Source organism: Podarcis erhardii (assembly GCF_964252035.2).
Source record: "Podarcis erhardii genome assembly, chromosome: 7".
Taxonomy (NCBI): Eukaryota; Metazoa; Chordata; class Lepidosauria; order Squamata; family Lacertidae; genus Podarcis; species Podarcis erhardii.
Genome location: NC_138511.1, coordinates 77,141,753 through 77,162,857, shown reverse-complemented (window position 1 = coordinate 77,162,857; position 21,105 = coordinate 77,141,753). Strand labels below are relative to the sequence as shown.

The 21,105-nt window shown below is 45.3% G+C and overlaps 1 protein-coding gene and 1 long non-coding RNA gene across 2 annotated transcripts; one reads left to right on the top strand and one right to left on the bottom strand.

The window, feature by feature from the left end:
- The first annotated feature begins 1,575 nt into the window (after positions 1–1,575).
- Positions 1,576–4,453, top strand: LOC309346216. Its single transcript, XR_014158481.1, has 2 exons — positions 1,576–4,035; positions 4,072–4,453. It is a non-coding gene; the product is annotated as an uncharacterized lncRNA (long non-coding RNA).
- On the bottom strand, positions 4,195–21,002 carry PPP2R1A (protein phosphatase 2 scaffold subunit Aalpha). Its single transcript, XM_081869056.1, has 15 exons — positions 20,845–21,002; positions 16,646–16,736; positions 16,107–16,207; positions 14,867–15,099; positions 14,590–14,737; positions 14,351–14,506; positions 13,896–14,010; positions 12,959–13,029; positions 12,097–12,231; positions 10,968–11,141; positions 10,556–10,616; positions 8,495–8,649; positions 7,237–7,379; positions 6,945–7,036; positions 4,195–5,653 (listed from the first exon to the last, which is right to left on the bottom strand). The coding sequence occupies exons 1-15, from the start codon at positions 20,995–20,997 to the stop codon at positions 5,637–5,639; spliced, it is 1,845 nt and encodes a 614-aa protein (XP_081725182.1). The 5' UTR covers positions 20,998–21,002; the 3' UTR covers positions 4,195–5,636.
- Between the last annotated feature and the right edge of the window lie 103 nt (positions 21,003–21,105).

Below are 21,105 nucleotides of genomic sequence, written 5' to 3'. Positions count from 1 at the left end.
TACTGACCTGGCTGATTTGGGAAAGGGGAGGGGAAGTTGCCAGAAATGCAAGGAACAAGACTGGCTTTCAAATCTAAACTTCTCTGTGAATAGGGAGGTTTAGAAGTAGGCTCTACTTCCAGATCCGACAAAACCACAAGCTCCACCCCAGGCCTTGCCCCGTTACCAGCACAGCTATTAATTTTAAGAGCTAACAAGCCTAAGTTTGTATTGCCATGTGACACAAGGCAGTAGGGCCAGACTTCCGAAAGCAGCTTCAGAAATGCCTTTTTGGGATTTCCTGTCCTCTAGTTCAACTCAGTTTTGAACAAAGAACCATAATGCCTCCAGCTTGACAACATCTTTTCCCTCTGAGCCAGAGTCTAGAAATCATAGAATGAGTCCACTCATTTCCCATATCCTCTGGTTAGAATATTGCAAGCTCATTGTGCACTGCAAATGGGGCTTTCAGCATGGTCTATCAGTGATGCCTAATTGGACTCAAGGATTGTTATCCAGAGAGCCTTAAGTGTTCCTTTGATGGCTGTAGATGTTCCTAAATGGGCAATTCGAGCCGCAGACAGGTGGTCTGCATATGATAGTGCTTTTACAGCTGAAAGGGTCCTAGCGAGGAGCAGGGGGTAGGGAGAGAATAAGCTAGGGTTGCTTGAAGGGAGAGCACCTTAGGCTGAAGGCCACGTAGCTCTGGAGATTGTTGCCTTGAAGACTTGCCTGTTTGCCTCCACTCGTGATCTGCTTGTGTGCTTGTCAATAAAGCAAATGTTACAAAGACTACAGATTTCTTTTGTGCTCCTCTCTGGAAAGCTAAAAGGTAAAGGGTGACCGACTCTGGGGTTGCGGCGCTCATCTCGCTTTATTGGCCGAGGGAGCCGGCGTACAGCTTCCGAGTCATGTGGCCAGCATGACTAAGCCACTTCTGGCGAACCAGAGCAGTGCATGGAAACGCCGTTTACCTTCCCGCCAGAGTGGTACCTATTTATCTACTTGCACTTTGACATGCTTTCGAACTGCTAGGTTGGCAGGAGCTGGGACTAAGCAACGGAAGCTCACCCCGTTGCGGGGATTCGAACTGCCGACCTTCTGATCAGCAAGTCCTAGGCTCTGTGGTTTAACCCACAGCACCACCCGTGCCCACCTGGAAAGCTAAGTGGGGTGAATTTGGTGGGTTTCTGGTTATGACATCAACTCACAACTTCTGTTTCTTGAATGACTGCTGTGTTACGTCCCATTGTCGGCCCTGAAACTTTCCCCTCACTTCGGACTTCAGGGTCAAGTGGGAAGGCACTCTGTGCATGCTCAGAAGCACTAATCATGGGTGTTAGGGCACAGCCTTTGAGATACACCTTCAACAGCTGGAATGTGGGGTTTTTTTTCCACGCCCATGACAAAATATCCTATGCTCTCTCCCCCCCCCCCCCCCGCTGATCCTCTCAGGCAAAATACCCCACATTCCTTGGTGGAATGTCCTCATAATTCCCCCACCAGGTCCAGTTGTTTGCCTTAACCTCTAGCAGTTAAATTTTGCCACCAGATGCTTGAAAATTAAGCCCAGCTGCATAACAGCCAGATTTTTTAAAAAAATTATTATTATCTCTTAACAGTGACATTTGGCAAAACCTGTTGGTTTCTCTTCCAAGCATTCTGCCAAAGCATGACCAGAATACAAAAAATGGGCTAAATAAATGAAAATTTAATGCAGTGACACCAAGGAATAGTAGTTGTTTGTTATCAAAGCCCCTCCAGAAGCTGTTCCAGCTCTAAAAGAGCTCTCTCCTCCCAAGGGAGATGCAAAGAATATTTGCTCAGCAAAACAGAGAGAACACAGAGAGCTGAGTACATGGAAAGTAGAAGGGGGTAGTTCTTCAGAAAATAAAGGACAGAACGTCCCCCTCCTTCCCCAATTTACTGTGGTTTTTTAATAATTTTTTAAAATTAGTTTTCCAATATATCCCCAACAATAGCCAAATTATAACAGTAAGAATTCCCAAATTATATACCATTATCAAAGTGCCAATCAACTATCAATTAATACATTTTAGTTAAAAGTGGCTCCCTGCATGGTTTGGGTGCATTTCTGATCTTATGTCACTGTGTTCCATAATCTTAATTAATGTCAGTTACATTTTAGTTATAATAATCATCCCTTAGTGAGCAGCTACATAATTAATGATTTCCATTCGTGATGTTACAATACATAAATTTATAAAGCTTCAAATAAGGAACTCAAACTATTATCTTTATTCTGCCCTGCGTGTTAAAACTGTTATATCCATGGAGATTCCTTGTGTCCATATATGCTGTTGTCTCTTTAACTTCCCAGTTGCTGTTTTCTCCCATCGTGACTTGGGTCAGAACTGAATCTCGAAGTTTCTCAGGGGTCTTATCTCTCTCCATCCCTCACTTCAATGTTGCAGGCAACAGTCTGCTAGAAACCATTCTGCCTCACTAGTAAAACATGCTGCAGATCTTCACCATTTCCCTCAGCCTAGGAAAAGGCGGGCAGTTTTCGAATGTGCTGAAGATTTAATCCTTTCCAACTCTGCAGCATTCTTTATCACAGCCCCCAAATTATTTTCCTTCCAGCAAGAGATTTATGGCCCAATTAAACTTTATCTTAGATTACGTTCCATCAGTAGCACACACAAATCTGAGTTTTCCTCATCTGTTGTTTTTAAATGGAGGTGAGGGGAACTACTCTTGCCTTTCCAATACTGTCAGATTTGAGCTTCCCCTCCCCCTTTCATTTCAGTGTTTCCATTTTTGCTTGTTAATATCAGTATTACTCCAACAGCCCTTCCTCACTTGTAAATCTCTTTTTATCTTATATTCCGGAGAGGATTGCCGAATCCTAAATATAGAAAACGTGGGCTTCCCTCGCCCCATCTCTCACTCCGAAGAAAATCTTCTCTCAATTCAAACCTTTGATCCATGTAGCTGGTATATTCCACAGTATGTTGTTGCAATCCTTTCCCATCATGCACCAGTACTTTAAAGCCTATTTAACATCCATTTAAACAGCGATCTTCTGCTTCTTAATGGTGGTATAGGAGGGTTTTCACCAGGTGAGATTTTTTTGCACTCAGCGCCTCCCTCATCTCATGCCAGAGCGAGAACCAGGTACTTGGACAAACTGCAAGTGAAGCCCACTTTCCCCAGCCCTGCAGGGAATTTGCAAGGGTGATTTACCATGTCATCCTTATTTTTCCTTTGCCAATCCCCTGCTGTCCTGAGGGCTGCCTCCATTAAGGCAGGCGGGACCAGAAGCCCCAATTCACGGAACACCCAACCATAACTGTTCCCATCCTGCCAAGATCTGGGAAAAGGCCTGCAATTCTTAGAAATGAAGCCCTCCAAAAGTGCTGCAATACGGGTTGTTCACTGGATTCCATTGTTGAGCTCCTCTCCAACAACAGGAACTGTCAACTGTAGTTCAGCGATGGGATAATGAAAGGGGCACTAAAAATAATTAAGACATCCAGAGAAGACGACATGCAAAGTGGCGATATCTGAGTCTATGCAGTCAGCAAACGCCAAGAGGAAACCTGAGGCTCTCCAGATAACAGAAGCTTGTTATATAGAGAGGAGGGATTTGTTCTAAAGTGCAGAGAAGTATTTGCTTAGGGTTCACAACCTAGGAGTCTTGGGTCCCAATTCTGCAGGATGAGTTCTCTTGCACAAAGCACAACTGAGATGTACAGAAGTGAATACAAATTCAGAGCTATAACCTAGAGGCAACAGGCTTCCTGTAACTACTTCTCATTAAAGCAGTGGCCAGAGAACCTGTTTCTTCTGGAAAGGAACGTTCTGTTGTGGGCATCCTGCAAGGACTGTGTGGGGCCAGTGGGTGAAGCAGCAAATGTGCCTTTTTGCCCAGCAGTGCAAAAGCCAGAAACTGCTACATCTCTCCTGCCCTCCCACCCCCAGCCTGTCTCCATTTGGGTGAGCAAGAGGCATGATCACAGTTCAAGTACACATTCCATACAGACAAAAGCACTCTAGGAGGATACAGAGCAGGGCTAACTGGTGTGTGTGTGTGTGTGTGTGTGTGTGTGTGTGTGTGTGTGTGTGTAGAGCATCTTGAGGGATGGATAAAGAAGCCCGGAAGACTGAATTCAGGCCCACAGGCCCAAGTTTCCCCCACTCCTGTCTCAAATAGTTTCCGTCACCCCAGCCCAAAGTGAATGAAATGCCAAATAACGATCGAGCATTTTATTAATCGTAGAGAGGAGGGGAAAAAAACAAGTGTACACCAAAAAAAATTAAAAAAAAAATTCCAACAGTTTTAAAATTACATGCCACTAACAGAGAGGGTGTTTGTGTTAAGGGGTGTGTGGTTAGAAAACACACTTAGATACTTGTTCAGTGCAAGAACCACAGAGGCAGCAGCTGGGAACTAAAAAAAAAAAAAAAAGGGGTCAGGACATAATTGGGGCAGACTAAGGGGAGGGGAAGAGGAAGTTGGTGGTGGTTTTTCATGATAGATGCTGGAGATTCCAATCGGCTAATATGCCACACTGGATAGTCCAAGCATTGCAAGAGACAGCAACCTGATTGCCCCTCCTGCTGACTGATGTCTTCATAAAAGCATCCCTTTACCCCTCCAAATTTAGGAAGGGCCAAGCTTGAAAAGCCTGGCTGAGATACCGGGTGTGTGTTTGACAAACTTTTAGCCTAGAGGCAGTCTCCCAAATGCTGCAGACCCAAGACAACAATTCCTGCTGGGTTCATATCCTTCACCGCCCCAAAGTAATATTTTCTGCAAAGAGCTGCTTCTCCCAACATGCTATCTACAGAAACTCCTTCCAGCACAGAAGATAGGGTACGAGGGGGACCTGAACTGAGAAAGAATAGTAGTGAGTTTGGTGAGAAATTAAAACAATAGGGATTTAAGCACCCCTTCCTCCCCTCTCTGGGGCTGGAGGGGAGAGGCCTCTGCTGCATTCAACTTAGAGCATAAGAGAAGTTTGCTAACAAAGGAACCCCCTGAGAACTAGTTAGTTTTGTAACCGATGCTCTATCTGATTAAGTGGTGTTAGAGACACTGAATGGAGGACCCCTGGGACTTTTTAAATCGCTGGGATGGGGGAGTGGCAGGGGCAATCTGGCTGCCCACTGAGCAAAGTTCATCAAGAGGAAGGCCAAATCAATACCTCATGCACAGCTACATACAGCACTGTGGGGAAGTCCTCATGCAAACCGTGGCCAAAAAGTTACAGAAGCCCCAAGCACGTTGCCTTCCCAGAGTGTTCACATTGATCATGCCAAGTGTAGGTTTGAAGGGGCTGCTCTGCCTCTCATGAGCTTGCACCAGGAGGCAGGACTGGGGGGGGGGGGGCACACGCGAGGGAGAGGCTGCCATTTGCTGCCACCTGGTGGCACAACAAAACTAAAGATGGAACCTGGCTAAGATGAGATAGGGAGGAAGTATCACAGCTGCCGAGGAAGGTTTCAGAACATGGAGCTAAGAGTGGAAGAGGGAGGTGGACTCCAGAGTCAGCAACTGACCAATATCACCATATGGATCCACTTGGGGTGGGGGCTGGTCACAGACATGCAGGGAAATGGGGAGGGGGAGAGAAAGATCGGTCCAATTGGGGCCCAAGTGGAAGAGACAACAGCGTCGGGGCTCCTAGGGCTCAAACCAGTGCCAACACTGTGAAAAGAGAGAAAGAAAACTAGTTAAATTCTAAGGGTTACTTGCAGAAAGACGCATACAAATTCCTCCACTGCCAGATTTCCAGATGGTTGGGTTTCTTTCTTGCATGAACAATCCCATATGCAATTATGAACATCTATTGTGAGGGATCATCAAGTCCAGAGACAAGTGACTGTACAGCCAGGAGAAGCAAGAGGGCTGCTGCTCCACCCTCTTGTCCTTGTTGGCTGATGGCTGCGACAGGAGCCGGCAGCTTGTAGGTATTAATGAGTCACCAGAAGCCATTCAGCCATAATCTCTGTGTCACCTCAACCACCAATCTCTCCCCCGTGGAGTCAGTCCACCCACTTAGAAAATAGTACTGAGCCAGGAGGAATCGAAGGGATTGTGCAAACTAACCTGACAAATATTCAGCTCCAGGGTTACAAAAAGGACAAATCAAACTATCTGAGGGTGGGGATTGAAGGAAGATGTGAGAGCTACTGCCAAAACAAAGGAAGGTTGCAATGCTTGGGCCTTTTTTGTTTTGAAAGCAAATCTATGGAATGATGTGCGGTGAAGAAAATGGAAAGAGCAGCATTTCTCTCCCTCTCCAAGGACCATCTACTGAAGCTGGAAGGTGGGAGAGTCAGAACAAACAATAGGAAATACTTTACACTGCACATAGTGGAATTCATGACCATGTAATATAACACTAAGGCTATCAAGAAGCAGTAGTCATAAGGGCTATAAACTATCTCCATGATCAGTGGCTCCAGGCTACTGGGAAGCAGCAACATGCCCCAGGTCCTGCATGTGAGCTTCCTACAGGCATGTGGTTCGCCACAGTGGGGACCAGGAGGATGGACTAGATAGGCATTTAGTCTCATCCAGGAGGGCTCTTCTTTCACAGCCCTTGCTCCAAATTCAAGCAAGCCACAACGTCTGTATGCTTCCCCATCCAAGCTCTCTTTTATGTACACCTCTCCCTCCCACCCCTGCTGATCAAGGAGCTGGTAAAGAAAGCCTCCCCTTGCAGCAGCAATTCCTTTTCCTCCTCACTCCTCTTCCCTTTGGCTGGAAGAATTCAAGTATCAGGAGAAACACTTGGGCACTCTTCCAAGAGTTTGCACCTGTCTCAAATCTGGGACAGGAGCAAGCTGCAAGGCAACTCAGGAACAGAGGTTAAGAGGAGAAGGCCTCAAGCTGACAAGCACATCCTTCCTAGTTGGGAAGCTGGGAAGCAAGTGTTTTGTTTTGACACAAAGTGAGGTTGTTCCCGTTGGGGAAAAGGACGTTCCTGACTCACCAGTCAGCGCCTCCTGGGCGAAGTATTTGACATCCACATCGGGGTCCTGTGTTAGTTTCTCCAGCACTGGCTTCACCTCATTCTGAAGGGTGCTGTGGGGATAAGAGTGGCAGAGGGATAAGTAGGAAAAAGTGAGTAGAAGGCAAAGGCACTAAATCCAAAGGTCTTCAAAGGCCCCAAGTGCTTCTCCTCCTCCCCCCTCCCCATAAATGCATCCTCCAATTGGGAGGAGTTTCGGGACTGCTGCCATAAAGGCGTCAGGTGCAATGGTGCCCCCAGTGAACTGTCATACCTGTTGTCCAGGATTGGTCCAATTTTCTGAAGGGACTTGGCCACGTTGAAGCGGACGTTTGCTACGGCATCGCCTGCCATCCGCAACACAGTGGGAAGCATGTGCTTGGTGGTGATCTCCTGCCCACACACCTCTGACAGCACCTAGCAAAGGAAAAGGCACGATGGAACTGGATCATGATCATGTGGGATCCACAGGGTACGTAGGAGACTTTGAGCTTCCCTTGGCTGCTAGGTCTGTGCTGCTCCTTACTTTGAATGCCATGCTTGCCGATGGAGCTAAAACCATGCCCTAGCCCTCAGAAAGCATGGGAGGTTTCGCCACTGGGGGTTTCCACTAAACAAGCACCCCTAAAATTTCTCAATGTGTTTCACAGAAAGAGCATAATTAATCTGTCCCATAGGATTCCTAGAAGCACTAAATAAAGGAGGAGTTTGAGGACTCTCCTCCTCCTCTCAAAGCATGATGCCCAATATCTAAAGCAACTGACAACCCAATGTCTCCTTATGGACTTCCCTGGGCAGCTTATTCCTATGCAAAACAGCTCTGTGAGTACTTGGTGATAAAAAAAGAAGAACTCTGGTGTATCCAGTGCTAATCAACCTCAGAATAGACCCATGGAAAATGAATGGAAAGGACTAACTTCAGACCACTGATTTCAACAGAACTTAGAGACAGGCAATCCAACTTGTGTGTTTAGGGGGGGCGGGATCTGGAACCTGAAAGTTTTTACTCTCAAGTTTGAAAAGCAGAAAATCTCATCAGGGTAGGGGTGGGGGATCTCTTTTGTACCTGGCATAGAAGTCCACCCCTTTCCAATGCCCCCCATCACCCTTCTCTTCCTCAGTGGTTTACACTGAAGTTAGTTTACATGGCGGGGGGGGGGGGGAATCTAAAGTTCTGCACACAAAACTTAAAATATGCACCCCAGTTAATTTTGAATCAGAAAACAGTTACATGAAGTAATCATGCAGAAATGAAAAATTCCACTAAAATACTGGAGAGCAATTTATTATCTGGAGCAAGAATTTTAGCTGCATCCAAATGGGACTGAAGTTCCTTCTAGGTCTAAATCATTTAACAGAATATGGGATGTGGCAATATTAGAACGATTAATGATTTATAGGTGACGGAAGAGGAGAAAAGGAGAACATTTTTAATGCAGTATGGCGGCTCTTGCATGGTGGAGAACACATTCTTCCCTTTGCCCTGAGTACATCCCAACTTCCTCCTCTACCCCACCCTTGCCCCAACTCACGTTGATGCAGAAGAGCGTGGTCATGCGGTGCAAGTAGTTGGGATCGTTGGACATGGCCAGCACTTTGGGGATGATGGTGGCATGGGCCCAATCCTTGCCAAACTTCTCTACAAGCTTCTTGAGGTTGCTGGTAGCTGCCTCTCGGATAGCGTAGACTGGAGAGGAGAGCAGTGTCAGCACAGGTTAAAAGGTGAGAACACTCCGAACTAATGCTATTGTCCAACTTCTTCAGCACATTTGGCAAAGGAAGCCACCCACCCACTCTGAAGTTTGCAATATTTTCATGCATGTGTGGGTGCTTATTAAGGTCGTGCACCAGATCTGGCTAAAGTCCCGAGCCCAAACCAAATTCGGTCAATGGGAGGAGTGGATATCACTGTAGGCCCTTAGCGGCTCTATGTCAAAAGCCCTATATGCTTTGCATTGGAAAACAATAGAAGCCCAGCTCAATTTTAGACCACAAATGCTGCAAGGACTGAGTTGGGATTATACTCCTATGCCTTATACATGTCACTTGTTTCCTGCCCCATTAAAATTCAAAGCAGGAGATGGAGGTGCGACAGATTTCAGAGCTCCGCTCCAAAGAAGAATAGGCATCTTTCCACGCAATTTACATCCACTCTAACATGGCATTTGTCACTGGTTAAGCATCCCTTCCACGAAAACATTTGAAATTAGCAGTGATATTCTGGGATGGAAATGAGGGAAGATAGGCTTTCACAGATTTCATAAATTGATAGCTCATTTAACAATTTGAATTGGTCACTGGTCACACATTTTATTCGGTGGAGACGAGACTGAAAGGCACAAGTTCACTTCTGAATCATTCTGGATGCACTGAATGACTGAAGGGTTTTTTGTTAGTTTTTTTAAGGCAGAAGGAAATGGGTAAAAAAGCAGTAGCTTTTGTTTATAAAGCTTTTGGGCCTCGCAGTTTTTCAACAACCCCTAATGGCCCCAGATATTTAAATTTTAGTTACGTTATTCCCCCTCCACACAAAATGACTAAAAGAAATTTTAATTAGTGAACGTCTGTTATTGAATACACATTTGTCTGGTTCAGACATTGCTAAACCAGGGGTAGCCGATGTGGTAGCACTTGGATGTTCCTGAACTGCAACTCCCATCATCCCTAACCACTGGCCATGCTGCCTAGATGTGATGGGAAGAACTGGTGCTCTTCAGGTGTTGCTGGGACTCCTACACTGGCTACCTGCACTAAACCATAGTTTAGTGTTACAAGAGCAAGCCTCAGAAGGCTTCACGGTCTCATGCTTCCCCTCTGGTGTGGCAGCAAAGTGGTTCAGAAGCCTTTTTTCTACCACTTGTATGTTTGCCACAGCCTGCAGTGTCATCTGAACTTGGACAAGCAATGGTTAACCTTAACTATGCTTTCAAAAAACCATCATTAATGACAACAATTTAGTCTGTTATCTGATGTAAAACAAAGCAGAAGCTTCTGAGATGTGCCACAAGGACGAGGTTTTCTGTGGCTTATATAAACTATAGCACGTGTAAACCAGGCTATTGAGTTAATGCAGCAAACCACCATGGAAACGAGCTACATTGCCTCTCCATCACTGTGAAATAATAGCATTGAACTTGAGCTTAATTGCTCCTGTGGCTGAAAAAGAACTCTCCCATTCAATATAAAAAAATATAACTTTTATTCCTGCACTAAAAGCTTAGATGAGCGAATTCTCTCTGCTGGAACAGGAGCTTTCATAATGGATCCCATTAGCTTTGAAATATACTTTCCATGTTAGAGATCACTAGTTGGATATAAAGTGCTTGATATTTTAAAGAGATATAAAGCACCTGGGCCATAATTCAAAGAGCCACTTTAGCATGTGCTCTTGGTCTCCCTTCCTCTCTACAGCCCTTTTTCCTACAAATAAGGGTGATAAAAATCACCCCTCTAGTTAACACAGAGAGATTGCACCTCTAATTCTTGTCCAAATGTGGCATTCAACCTTCCTTCATTTGAACAAATGCAAATGTAACAACAGGGAGAAAAAGGGTTAAGGGAGGAAAGAAAATGTTTCAACTTAAGAGCCTTACCGTGATCCACCAACCATGCCATGCAAAGGGAATTTAGCTTCTCGTCAAAGAATTCCACACCCTACAGAGGGGAAATTGCAGAGAGCTCAGATTAACTTGTGCTAATGCTGTTTATGGGATTCTCACAGTCAGAAACAAAACACGGAGAAAGTGGTCTCGCTCATATGGCAGGTAGGGAGCAAACCAGTACAAAGGTTGTGAAAAGTTCTAGGTTTTTAAGCTGAATGGTTAATACTCCCCAAACAAATGGGCAGTAACTAGCAGTTCCCACAAGGCGGAACACATACAAAAGCTTTCACAAAGCCAAACAATGTGCCTGCGGCAACCCAGGTCCAGCTGACCCAAGAATATTTGATCACTATGTTCTCCCAGCATGTCAAACTCATACGGGAAAAGCCAAAGATGCACTTACTAGCTGCCCAGCCAACAGGGGCATGTACTCGATGATGGCCAGTCGCACACGCCACTTGGCATCCTCTGCCAACTCCACAATGGCTGGCAGCAGGGACTGGGACAGCTGCCGGATGCCAATCACCTCATTCACACAGTCCAGGTTAGAGATTATATTGAGTCTGACTTCCGGGCACTGCAGAAATGTGAACACAGTGACATCAGAGGGCAGTTCCACCTCCCAGATGCAACCCCTAAAATCCACCCACTCTTCTAGATGACTGCAAATGACTTGCATATCTTCTTCCACCACATCTAAACTAGGCATGCAACCTTTGACTTGGAGAGGTGGCTTTGATTTATTTTCTTACCACCCCAGCTTCCTTCCATCAAAAATCCCAAGGTGGCGTACATGTGGCTCCCAGGCAATCAACTATCTAGGCGCTGACAAGACTCAGACTTGCTTAGCACCAGTATGCACCTTCAGACCATACTGGGAGCACAGCCTCCCATTTCAGAGATGGAAGACACCAACCCTAATCTAAATGGACCTGCTTTGGTCATATAAGCCCTTGAACACCAAAGTCAAGGGTAGGGGTGGTACTATGTAGGAACCTATGTAGGTCCATCCCATTCATTATTTTGTTCACAAATCTTTCCAGTCCCAGCTACTTAGCACTGAACCTGGAACCCTAAACATATAAAGCATGTACTCTATTACTTTTCTATGGCCTCTCTTTAGAGAAATTGGTCATTTATGACTCCAGCCGAGTTCCCAGAATTCCAGGGGGACGGGGGACCGCAGAGTTAATTTACATTTGCAGTGTGCAGAAACTAATCAGCTAATCTTATGCAACAACTCCCCCAGTATCCAACCTGGTGCCCTTCAGACACTGTTGGATCCTAACTCCATCAGCCCCAGCCAGGAAGGCCAATGGTCAGGGATGATGGGAGTTGTAAGTCAACCACATCTGGAGGACACCAGGTTGGGGAAGGGTATATTTAGCACTTCCGAGGCAAGGGAGTGAAGCAGCCATGAAATAATGCAACTTCAGGAGATCAAGGCAGGGAAATGCTCCTAATGCTGAACAGTTTGACACAGAACTGTTAACAAGTGGACCAAAGGAACATGATGGGGGGGGGGCACTCACCTCATCTTTGAGCTGAGCCAAGAAGAGAGGCAGAAGGTGTTCGATTGTGTTGTCTTTGCCCAAAATGGGAGACAATCCCATGATCACAGATGCCAAAGCTGATTTTACATGTTGATTGGCATCTGACACGAGTTCCTGAATGGCAAAAAGAAGTATTAAAAACAAAAAGAAATTTACCGGTACTTGCTTGCCGTGAGGCCAACCAGAAACAATGCACTCTGGGTGGCCGACAAACATAAAATACAAGCAAATGGGACGCACCAAACACAAACGTATCTACAGTAACTCTTCAACCCATCTGCACAGCACATCTGTCTTACTTCCTTATTCTATTACAAGCAACCTTTATACCATGGGTAGGCAAACTAATGCCCAGGGGCTGGATCTGGCCCAATCGCCTTCTAAATGTGGCCTGCGGATGGTCCGGGAATCATAGTGTTTTCACATGAGTAGAATGTGTCCTTTTATGTAAAATGCATCTCTGGGTTATTTGTGGGACCTGCCTGGTGTTTTTACATGAGTAGAATGTGTGCTTTGATTTAAAATGCATCTCTGGGTTATTTGTGGGGCATAGGAATTTGTTCATTCCCCCCCCCCCAAAAAAAAATAGTCCGGCCCCCCACAAGGTCTGAGGGACAGTGGACTGGCCCCCTGCTGAAAATGTTTGCTGACTTTATAATGCAAATCGCCTTGTATATAAATTTAATAAACAAAGAAATAGTTAAGTCGCCCCCTGCTTTAACAGTGAGACACTTGCCTCCATGGTTTCTTCAGCCCTTAATTGTACTGTTATTGCAAGCTGACAAATGCTTCAAAAAACAAGCTCAAGACTCACTAGAGATTGTCGCGTCCTGGAACATACCTTAATGCAGGGCAAGATCTGGGTCATAATGACATTTTCACGGCAATCAGCAGACAGGTTTTCACAGAACTCTTAAGGAAAAACAGTAATCACGTTGTTAGGGCTTCACAACCAAAGTGGTGCAGTGGGAATGCTGTTTATCTGGCTAACAAAGGAGCCCATCAGGAAGATATGAGCTCTAAGTTAATCTAGTAGTCCATTAGGCATCATCACTCCACTGTCAGACTTCCTAACACACCATAATGTACAAATTACTGACCTCCAGAAACACATCTTCCTGCAACTGAATTTAAACAAGTCCCTCGTTTCTATAGAGACTGTCATTTGGCTGTTTAAAGGTTAGTTGAGTTGTTGCGGCATTACAGAACTATGTCATGTGCTACCTTTTTTTTCTGACCTATGTGTGGAGTCTTGTATCTGTACTACAGCCACACCAAATCACAGAAAGCAAGGCTTGTATTTTACTGTATATCAGTTACATTCTAAGCATGTGTCCAGCTATCATAGCTATGTAAATAAGGCTTGAAAAATAGTAGGTGTCATTTTTAAATGGCTCCAGCACACAGACCATGAGTGCTCTGAATGTTAGAGCCATTTCACTTTCCCTTTAAACATTTTACCTCTTATAGGCATTCATTTTCTATCACTTACATTGTTCCTCTAACAAGCTCAGAATAAAGCCACGTAGAGGGAACAGAAGGTATATACAACAAAAATCTGATTTGCAATATTTGAATTATTTGAGTGTCAAATTTACCTTTTCTAGAACAGAAATAGCAGTATTTGTAGCACAAAACACAAACAGCTTTTTACAGGATTTCAGATAAGTGAGAACACGGATGGGGCAGGAGCTGCCCTCAGAGAATCTGGGTTCCCTTTGATTCCAAACAATTGGAAAGAACAAGCCGCCACCACAGGCATTGTGACTGCAACTGACCTTTGACTTTGTGGGAGGCAGCAGCCCGCACTTCAGCTTCACAGTCTTTCATCAGGTTCTGGAATGCCGGGACCAAGTCGGTTTTTGTGATTTCTGGACCGACAGCTTTCTGGAGCTGTAGGCAAGAAAGGGAAAATATATGATGATCCCAAATAGATTCCTGCCAAAAAGAATTGTGCTCCAACTGAGAAATACCCAGGAAATGCAGAAATAAGAGGAAAGGACACTGCTTCTGACCAGAGGAATAAGAGCACGAAGTGAGTTTTTGCAACGTTTTTTTGATAAGTTGAATTGAGAGGTTTTTCTTAAAAAGAAATAATGTGTGTATACACACACACACACACACACACACAGTCTGAGTTTCAGATGATTTGATCAAAAGGCTGGGTATAAATCTTTCAAATAAAACGAATACCACACAAGCACTGCTGAGGCATACATGGATTCGTACTAACCTCCGTGAACTTGTCAGCCACCATGTAACGGACCCGCCAAGATTTGTCCTCTGCTGCTTGCCGTAGTGTTGGCATCACCAACGATTCCAGGTCCTCCTGGGGCAGGAGCTGTGCAATATTAACACAGGCCTCCACAGCTAACAAACGCACAGAGTCCTGTATGAGAGACATGAGGTGGGTTACAGGTGATCTAGTGCGGCCCAGCCCTCTCCCAGAAAGAAAGGTGCCATCCCACAGACCTGCTCATCAGAGGCCAAGTTAGAGAACATGGGGATGATCTCGCTCTTGACATGTTCCAGCTCCAAGACCTTTGCGAATTCACCCAGTTTAGAGGCTGCCGCTCGCCTGACCATCGGAGTGTCATCTGAGCACAAGTTCCGGAAGTACCTGCAGGAAAGGGATAAGGACTGTTAGCTGGGAAATACAGAGCCCTCTGAATTGGTGTCTCTCACCCTTTGACATCAGTGACCCAACCAACAGCCCACTCCAGACCTTAATGTAAAGCATCTCACTTACTGTCGGAGCTCAGCTTTGACCGAACTGGAGACTCGAGGGTAACAGACACTGAAGAGGCCACAAGCAGAGGTGCGGGAGGTGAACCAGTCACCTCCTGCCAGGCGCTTCACAAGGGGAACAAAGTGGGCCTCAAGGTCAGATGGAGAGTGTTCATGGGAGATGGCTCGCAGAGACTCCACCGCTTTGTCCCGGACCACTGTCTCCTCAACAGTAGCAAGGCTCTCAAGCGGAGGCTGCAGCACAAAGAGGGAGGATACATTACACATTAAATGCAATGTCTGCAGCTTAGCATACCAAAGAGTGTTGTAACACCAAATGTGTTACTGCCTGACCTTTTGCGGGTTTCTTATTACAGTAAGTAATAACAGAAATGGAGGGGGGAAATTTGAAGGAAAATGTGATGTTCTGAAAGCTAGATAAATCATCTAAAGATGTGGCATCCTGTCTAAGCAACTTCCTCCCAAGGGAATGTAAGACTGGCTCCATGTCAGCTTTCTGTTCCACATGGGTTTTTAATAGCTTTTAGTATGTGAGTTAATTCCACTTCTCCAGGTTTCTAGGCATGTTCTGCTCCATTCATAATCTAGTTTACTGATAATCTAGCAAGGGTCCCCAAGGCAGTATATGTACACACACACACACACACACACACACACACACACGAAACTAAGTTTAGATATTTTGGTTTTGTACACTGCCTTGGATACCCCCTCTAGGGCCAAAATACAATTTATAAATATTTTTTATAATAAATCAGCAAATCCCTCAAGGAAGAAAACAGTCTTCTAATACAGCATGCCCCTGTTACAATCTTTGGCCCCTGTGCGATTTATGGAAATGCAGAAGTATTTCAAAGACGTATAAAGAGAAGGAAGAAGATTTGGAAAGTAAGGGGTGCGACCTGTATTGGTGTGTGAGAGTGGATGTCAACCATGCAAAGGGTCCAAATACAAGGTCACAGCATCTGTTGTTTTGGGGCAACATTGTTGGAAGCAAATGGGAAAGGCATTCCATATACCATTAAGCTGCACTTTAGAAGCAGGCAAAGGGTGGATGCATGCTACCATTTTACAACATATCCTTTTTACTAGTGGGCAGCATAATCCAACCTAGGACCACCCTCAAATCTGCTAATGACCAACACTTCTCCCACCAAAGTTTGAAAGGAACGGAGGTGTTAGAAAATTTCACATTCTCCCACTGTGGAGAGCACTCTTCCCCAGTCATTCACTGGGCTTACCAGCAAGCAATGGACATATTCAGGGCCCCCAACCAGAGCTGTGAAGGTTCCCAGCTGTTCCGCCAGAGCAAGTAGCACTTCATCCTCATCATAAATAGTGTCTGTGGGGAGGGGGGGGGAAGCAATTAAAGCAAATCAAGACTAAAATCTGCATTGTCAAGAGCACAGAATCTGGAAGCTAACATGATGTGAGAATTTGAAGATGTGAACTATTGCCCTCCAGTGCAGGAAATAAGTACACCTTGGGCACCAACAATCCCATCAGCACAATCTTGAACCAACTAAATTCAACAAGGACGCAGTCTCTTTCTTTCGGCAAGGCTGCATTCATCAGCAAAGCTTTGAAAAGGATTTAAAATTCTGCAAGAGTCTCAAGTGCTGCTGAGCACGTATATACTGCAGCCCTAAAAAGGAAATCACTACAGCTTTTGGAAAGGGATTTGGGGTACCGCCCAAACTGCAATTCCAACTCACATGCATCACAGCCCCTAGACTCAATTCTTATTCCCTAAAATCAGAGTTCCTGGTCTTTTCATTACCTGTCAGAAAAGGCAAAAGCTCACTGCGCGTCCTCTCAACTCCCAGGGCCAGTGCAATGGTAGAGAGTTTCTTGATGCTGTTCAGACGAAGCTGGATAGGGGAGAAAGAAATCAAAATAACATATTTTTTAAAGGTGAGCCACTAATTTGCCAGCCAACCCTGATTCTTCATAAGATGTCACTGGAGTACAATCAGTATAGCAATAGCAAGTTTAAGTGGTATGTAATCAGAAAACATGCATGACGCTCAAGAAAAGGTCCATGGGAGGTATGGCTTTTCCCAACTCTGAAATAAGCAGGCCATAACTTGTGGGAGCGAGAAATGGGAAGAAATATTTCAGAGATGTCCCCTGTAACACTCTTGATTACATACAGAACAAATGTACTTTGCAAATAAATCCACAAAAGTGGATGGCCTACTTATCATTTTTACACTACGATATGCAGCCAGTGTGGCAAATTGAGGGTACCAAATGGGACACTTCCTGGACAGAGAAAGCCTGGACATAATTAGCTGTGCACTCACTAGATTGCTGTAATGTGCTGCAAGGAATACCGGACTACCTATGTTTTCCAAAAACATGCCTGCTAGTTTGCCAAGTGGAACCAGCCTATAGAAACATCTGTTTGTTTTAACACAACTGCACTAACTTCCAGCCCATTTTTGAAAAGAAAAAAGTATTAACAGCTGTCCTGGGAGCAGCAATACTGTATGAGTGGAAGATTATTATTAACTATACAGTTCAATAAATAGAATACCCAATTGCTGAGATGGGCTGTTTCCTGTTATGAATCACCCAATTAATCATCCCCCATCCCTGTCAGAAAAGTGATTTCTGGAAGACTAGGACTGGTGGCAGATCATCATCATGCAGGGGACTGTGAGATAACATCATGAAGCCATCTAGAACAATGAGTTTAGTTAGGCGGGCCCAGTAATAGTTGAGGGCAAAAAGTTTTTTTCTCATTAACACCCCTTTTAATTTACTTCTTCACTCCTTTTGCACGCAGTGCCATTAAACTATTGCTTGTGAATCCCACTGTTTTGAATAGTTAAAAGGAAAGCCCCCAAAGCAGCAACTCAATAGTTCTTGCTTTGCTGGGTAAAGGGAAACTCTTTGAACAACCTGGAGACAGGCAGGGATACCCCTACAAGATTGCCTACTGTGAAGGGGGGAATGGAATGGTGCTGAGCAGGGGCCGGCAAAGTTTTTGTGGTTTGGGCCATTTCACGGTCCCGCATACACCAAGGTGGGCCGGAGTGTGTATGCGCACGCGCACACATGCTATTTCTGGCGCTCCTTCTGGCGCGAAGGAGGCATGCGCAGCTTCCCATTGGCGGCAGGAGCTTTCTGCAGCCAATGGGAAACTGTCCAGCATCATGGAAGGCGCTCCCTGATCTGCTCCGCACTGGTTTAGGTTGCAGACCCCTGGTGTTGAGTGTCTGACATACCAGAGAAGATGATTAGGTACATTACACCTATCCCCTCTTCCAATCTCTCCCTCAATGAAAATATCTCTGGCCACCTTGCCAACATGGCCTCTGGTCTGCTGATGCTGTAGTAAAATTCCTCCAATCTATTACTTTAGCACGGTTGATCTCAACTATATTACTGAGGGTAGGTGAGCTTGGAGAAATTACTCTCTCCCAGCTGTGCCCCCCCCCCCGGGTACTCAGGTTTGGAATCAGAATAGATTGAAGGGCTGGGGGGAGAGAATTATGTGGTCTTCCTCCAGGCTATTTAGGTGGCAATCTGCTGTGTTTGAACATTGTGCAGGACAATTAGGACAAACTGGAAATTCTGCTGCTATACTGCCCACCCTGCTGTCCCGCGGTCTCGCTGCCCGTATCAAGAGGTGACCTCAGCTTTGTTGTTGAGAGTGCCCAGGATTGTTCTAGGGGATCCCAACACCCACCATATCAAGGGCAGTTCTGGACCAGACAGCCAGAGCAGTCCCAACACGTCACTGGCCCAAGCCATGTAGCAGAGAACAATATTGATTTGTTTTTCTAGTATTCTTAATAATATTATTACTGTAGAAAACGCACAGAGAAAAAAGATTTCCCTTGTTTAGGCTGGCACACTAGCTATGACCTTGGGCATATATGGGCTAGCTTTCAAGCCCTGATAACTTACTGAATTTATTCCTGCAATGTGTATCATATGTGGAGGAGCTGCAACTGAAGCTGAAACTTCAGTTAGTACCCCTGTAGCCATATTCTGTATCATCTGGGGCAGGTATATATATTATGCCAGTACTCCATCATATTTTTGTTTGTCATTATGATATGTATTTTTCTGTTTTTATATTGTAAACCGCCTTGTGACCTTCGGATGAAGGGTGGTATTGAAACTGAATAAAATAAATGATAAAAATCTTCACTGACTTTTGTTCCACCCCTGAGCCCAATTTTAAGTACTGATTTTGACACTGGCATCTGAAGGAGCACCTCTCCCCACATGTACCTACATATGCCTTGAGTTGTCATCTGATGCTCTTCTCAAAGGGCTCTTGCCAAATGAGGAAGGAAAGGCCTTCTCAGCAGCCTCACCATAACCACCTGTGAAGTGCCTTCCCCAGAGAAGGCATTTATTTTAAGATATTTCCAGCACTTGGAAAAGCTTTCCTTTTTCCCAGGGCTTTTAGTATCTACTGTTATAACTCTGCAAAATTTTAATAGTTGTGATCCTCTGCTCAGTCTATATTTATATATAGTTCTGAAGCTTTTGTTACTATATTGATAGCAGAAATTATTATAACTTGTTCTTGTTTTTTCTTGCAAGCCCCCTAGAAAATGTCTTATAGTGCAACTCACAAATATTCTAAATTAATAAAGATGGAGAGCCTTAATAACACCTATCTCATGCTACATGTATGCACTGCACTGCACTGCACACACACACCCATCTCCCATACCTTTCTATAACACCTTAATGTAATGGGAAACTGATTTACACGAAGAGGTAGATCTTACACTCTAAATTCAACAGGGGACAACAGCTTAAAAAGTAAGAATCAACGATAACAAGGGATAAAAGTAAGTAAGGGAAGCCGGTTTACAACCGTCAAGTAATTAAACACATTTTACATCCAAAACAGAAAACCCCTAAGTGACACCCTGAAGCCCTTTTCATCACATCAAATCACAGCTGGGAATAGCACATGTACGCATTCTTCCAATGAACCTTTCCATTTCCCTCCCCCAACCCTTTACTGGCTTTTAGACTGTTAACTCCTCAGGGCAGAGACCTTGTTCTGTGTTGTTCTACAAACAACAGCTTACAGTGTAGCTGTTTTACATACAAAATACCAAGGAGCACCTCGGTTGCCACCTCTGCTAGCCCTCAAACAATTCCATTACTGCAGCTGTTTGGGGCCAAAACACATCTATTGTATCACCACACAAAGTACTATATTATGGGAGGTATTGAGGAATGGGCAGGCACCATGCTAGCTAGCATTAATCACAAATTCCAAAACTATGCATTCCCTACAACCAGAAGCCCAAGTAGATAAGAGAGAGAGAGAGAGAGAGAGAGAGAGAGAGAGAAGGGGAGCAGTCACGCACCCCACATACATAGTAAGGCTACCTCAAAGATGGCACCCCTACTGATATCTCCCCGCCCCCCTGACTGGCTCCCCTCCATGACATAGGCTATGCACCACTTCCTCGTCTATGTCCTTAGCCTAACAACCCCCTGGAAAAGCCGTAGCATGACGGGCAGGAGACCCCTCCCCTGGAGATCAGATCAAGACGCTTCCTTGATTGGTCAGGAAACACCCGTATAATGAATAGGCGAGGCTCGACCCAATCAGGAGCCTCCTCTCGCCATTCCATCAATATATTTATTAAAGGAAAAGGCGACCCTCCTCCTGATTGTTTTGATTAACCCCTATACTAGACAAACAGGTCGCCCAGCCAATCACGTGGCTGCTCGCAACACGGACGAAGGGGAGTCACTGAATAATACGGACCCTTCCATTAGCCAACACCCTGCTCCTCGCCTTCTCAAATGAAAATCCTTACAGCCAATCCGGTTGAGCTTCTGATCGCTCACACGCGGGGTTCTCGGATGAAAGGTGGCCGCTGATTGGATACTGTAACCCAAGGCGCGGCTTTCGGGCCCCGGCTGCCCGAATAAACTCCGGCCGCTTTCCCTTACGCCCAGGGAGGCCTCGGTTGACGCGAGCCGTACCTGAACGTCTTCGTTCCGCAACTCATCGATCAGCACAGCAATAGGGTAAAGGGAGTCATCTCCGTCGGCGGCCGCCATCTTACCTCCCGGCTTCAGCTCTGAAGGGTGCGCGGGGTTCGCGCAGACGCCTTGCAGGGGCGGCTCAAAAGCCATTGGCTGCCTAGTATGTCACTCTCAACTATTCCTGAAGCTAATTGGCTTGTTTCTAGCACGCCCCACCTCTTCTGTACTCCTGTTTGAAATAGCCTTCTATCAGTCATC

Bases quoted from the DNA above. Each gene is read 5' to 3' on its own strand.
- PPP2R1A (XM_081869056.1), bottom strand. From the start codon at position 20,997: ATGGCTTTTGAGCCGCCCCTGCAAGGCGTCTGCGCGAACCCCGCGCAC. The intron at 14,738-14,866 runs GTAAGTGAGATG...CCTTTCCTGCAG, and splicing joins GTCAAAGCTGAGCTCCGACA to GTACTTCCGGAACTTGTGCT. The intron at 12,232-12,958 runs GTATGTTCCAGG...TTTGCCATTCAG, and splicing joins AGATCTTGCCCTGCATTAAG to GAACTCGTGTCAGATGCCAA.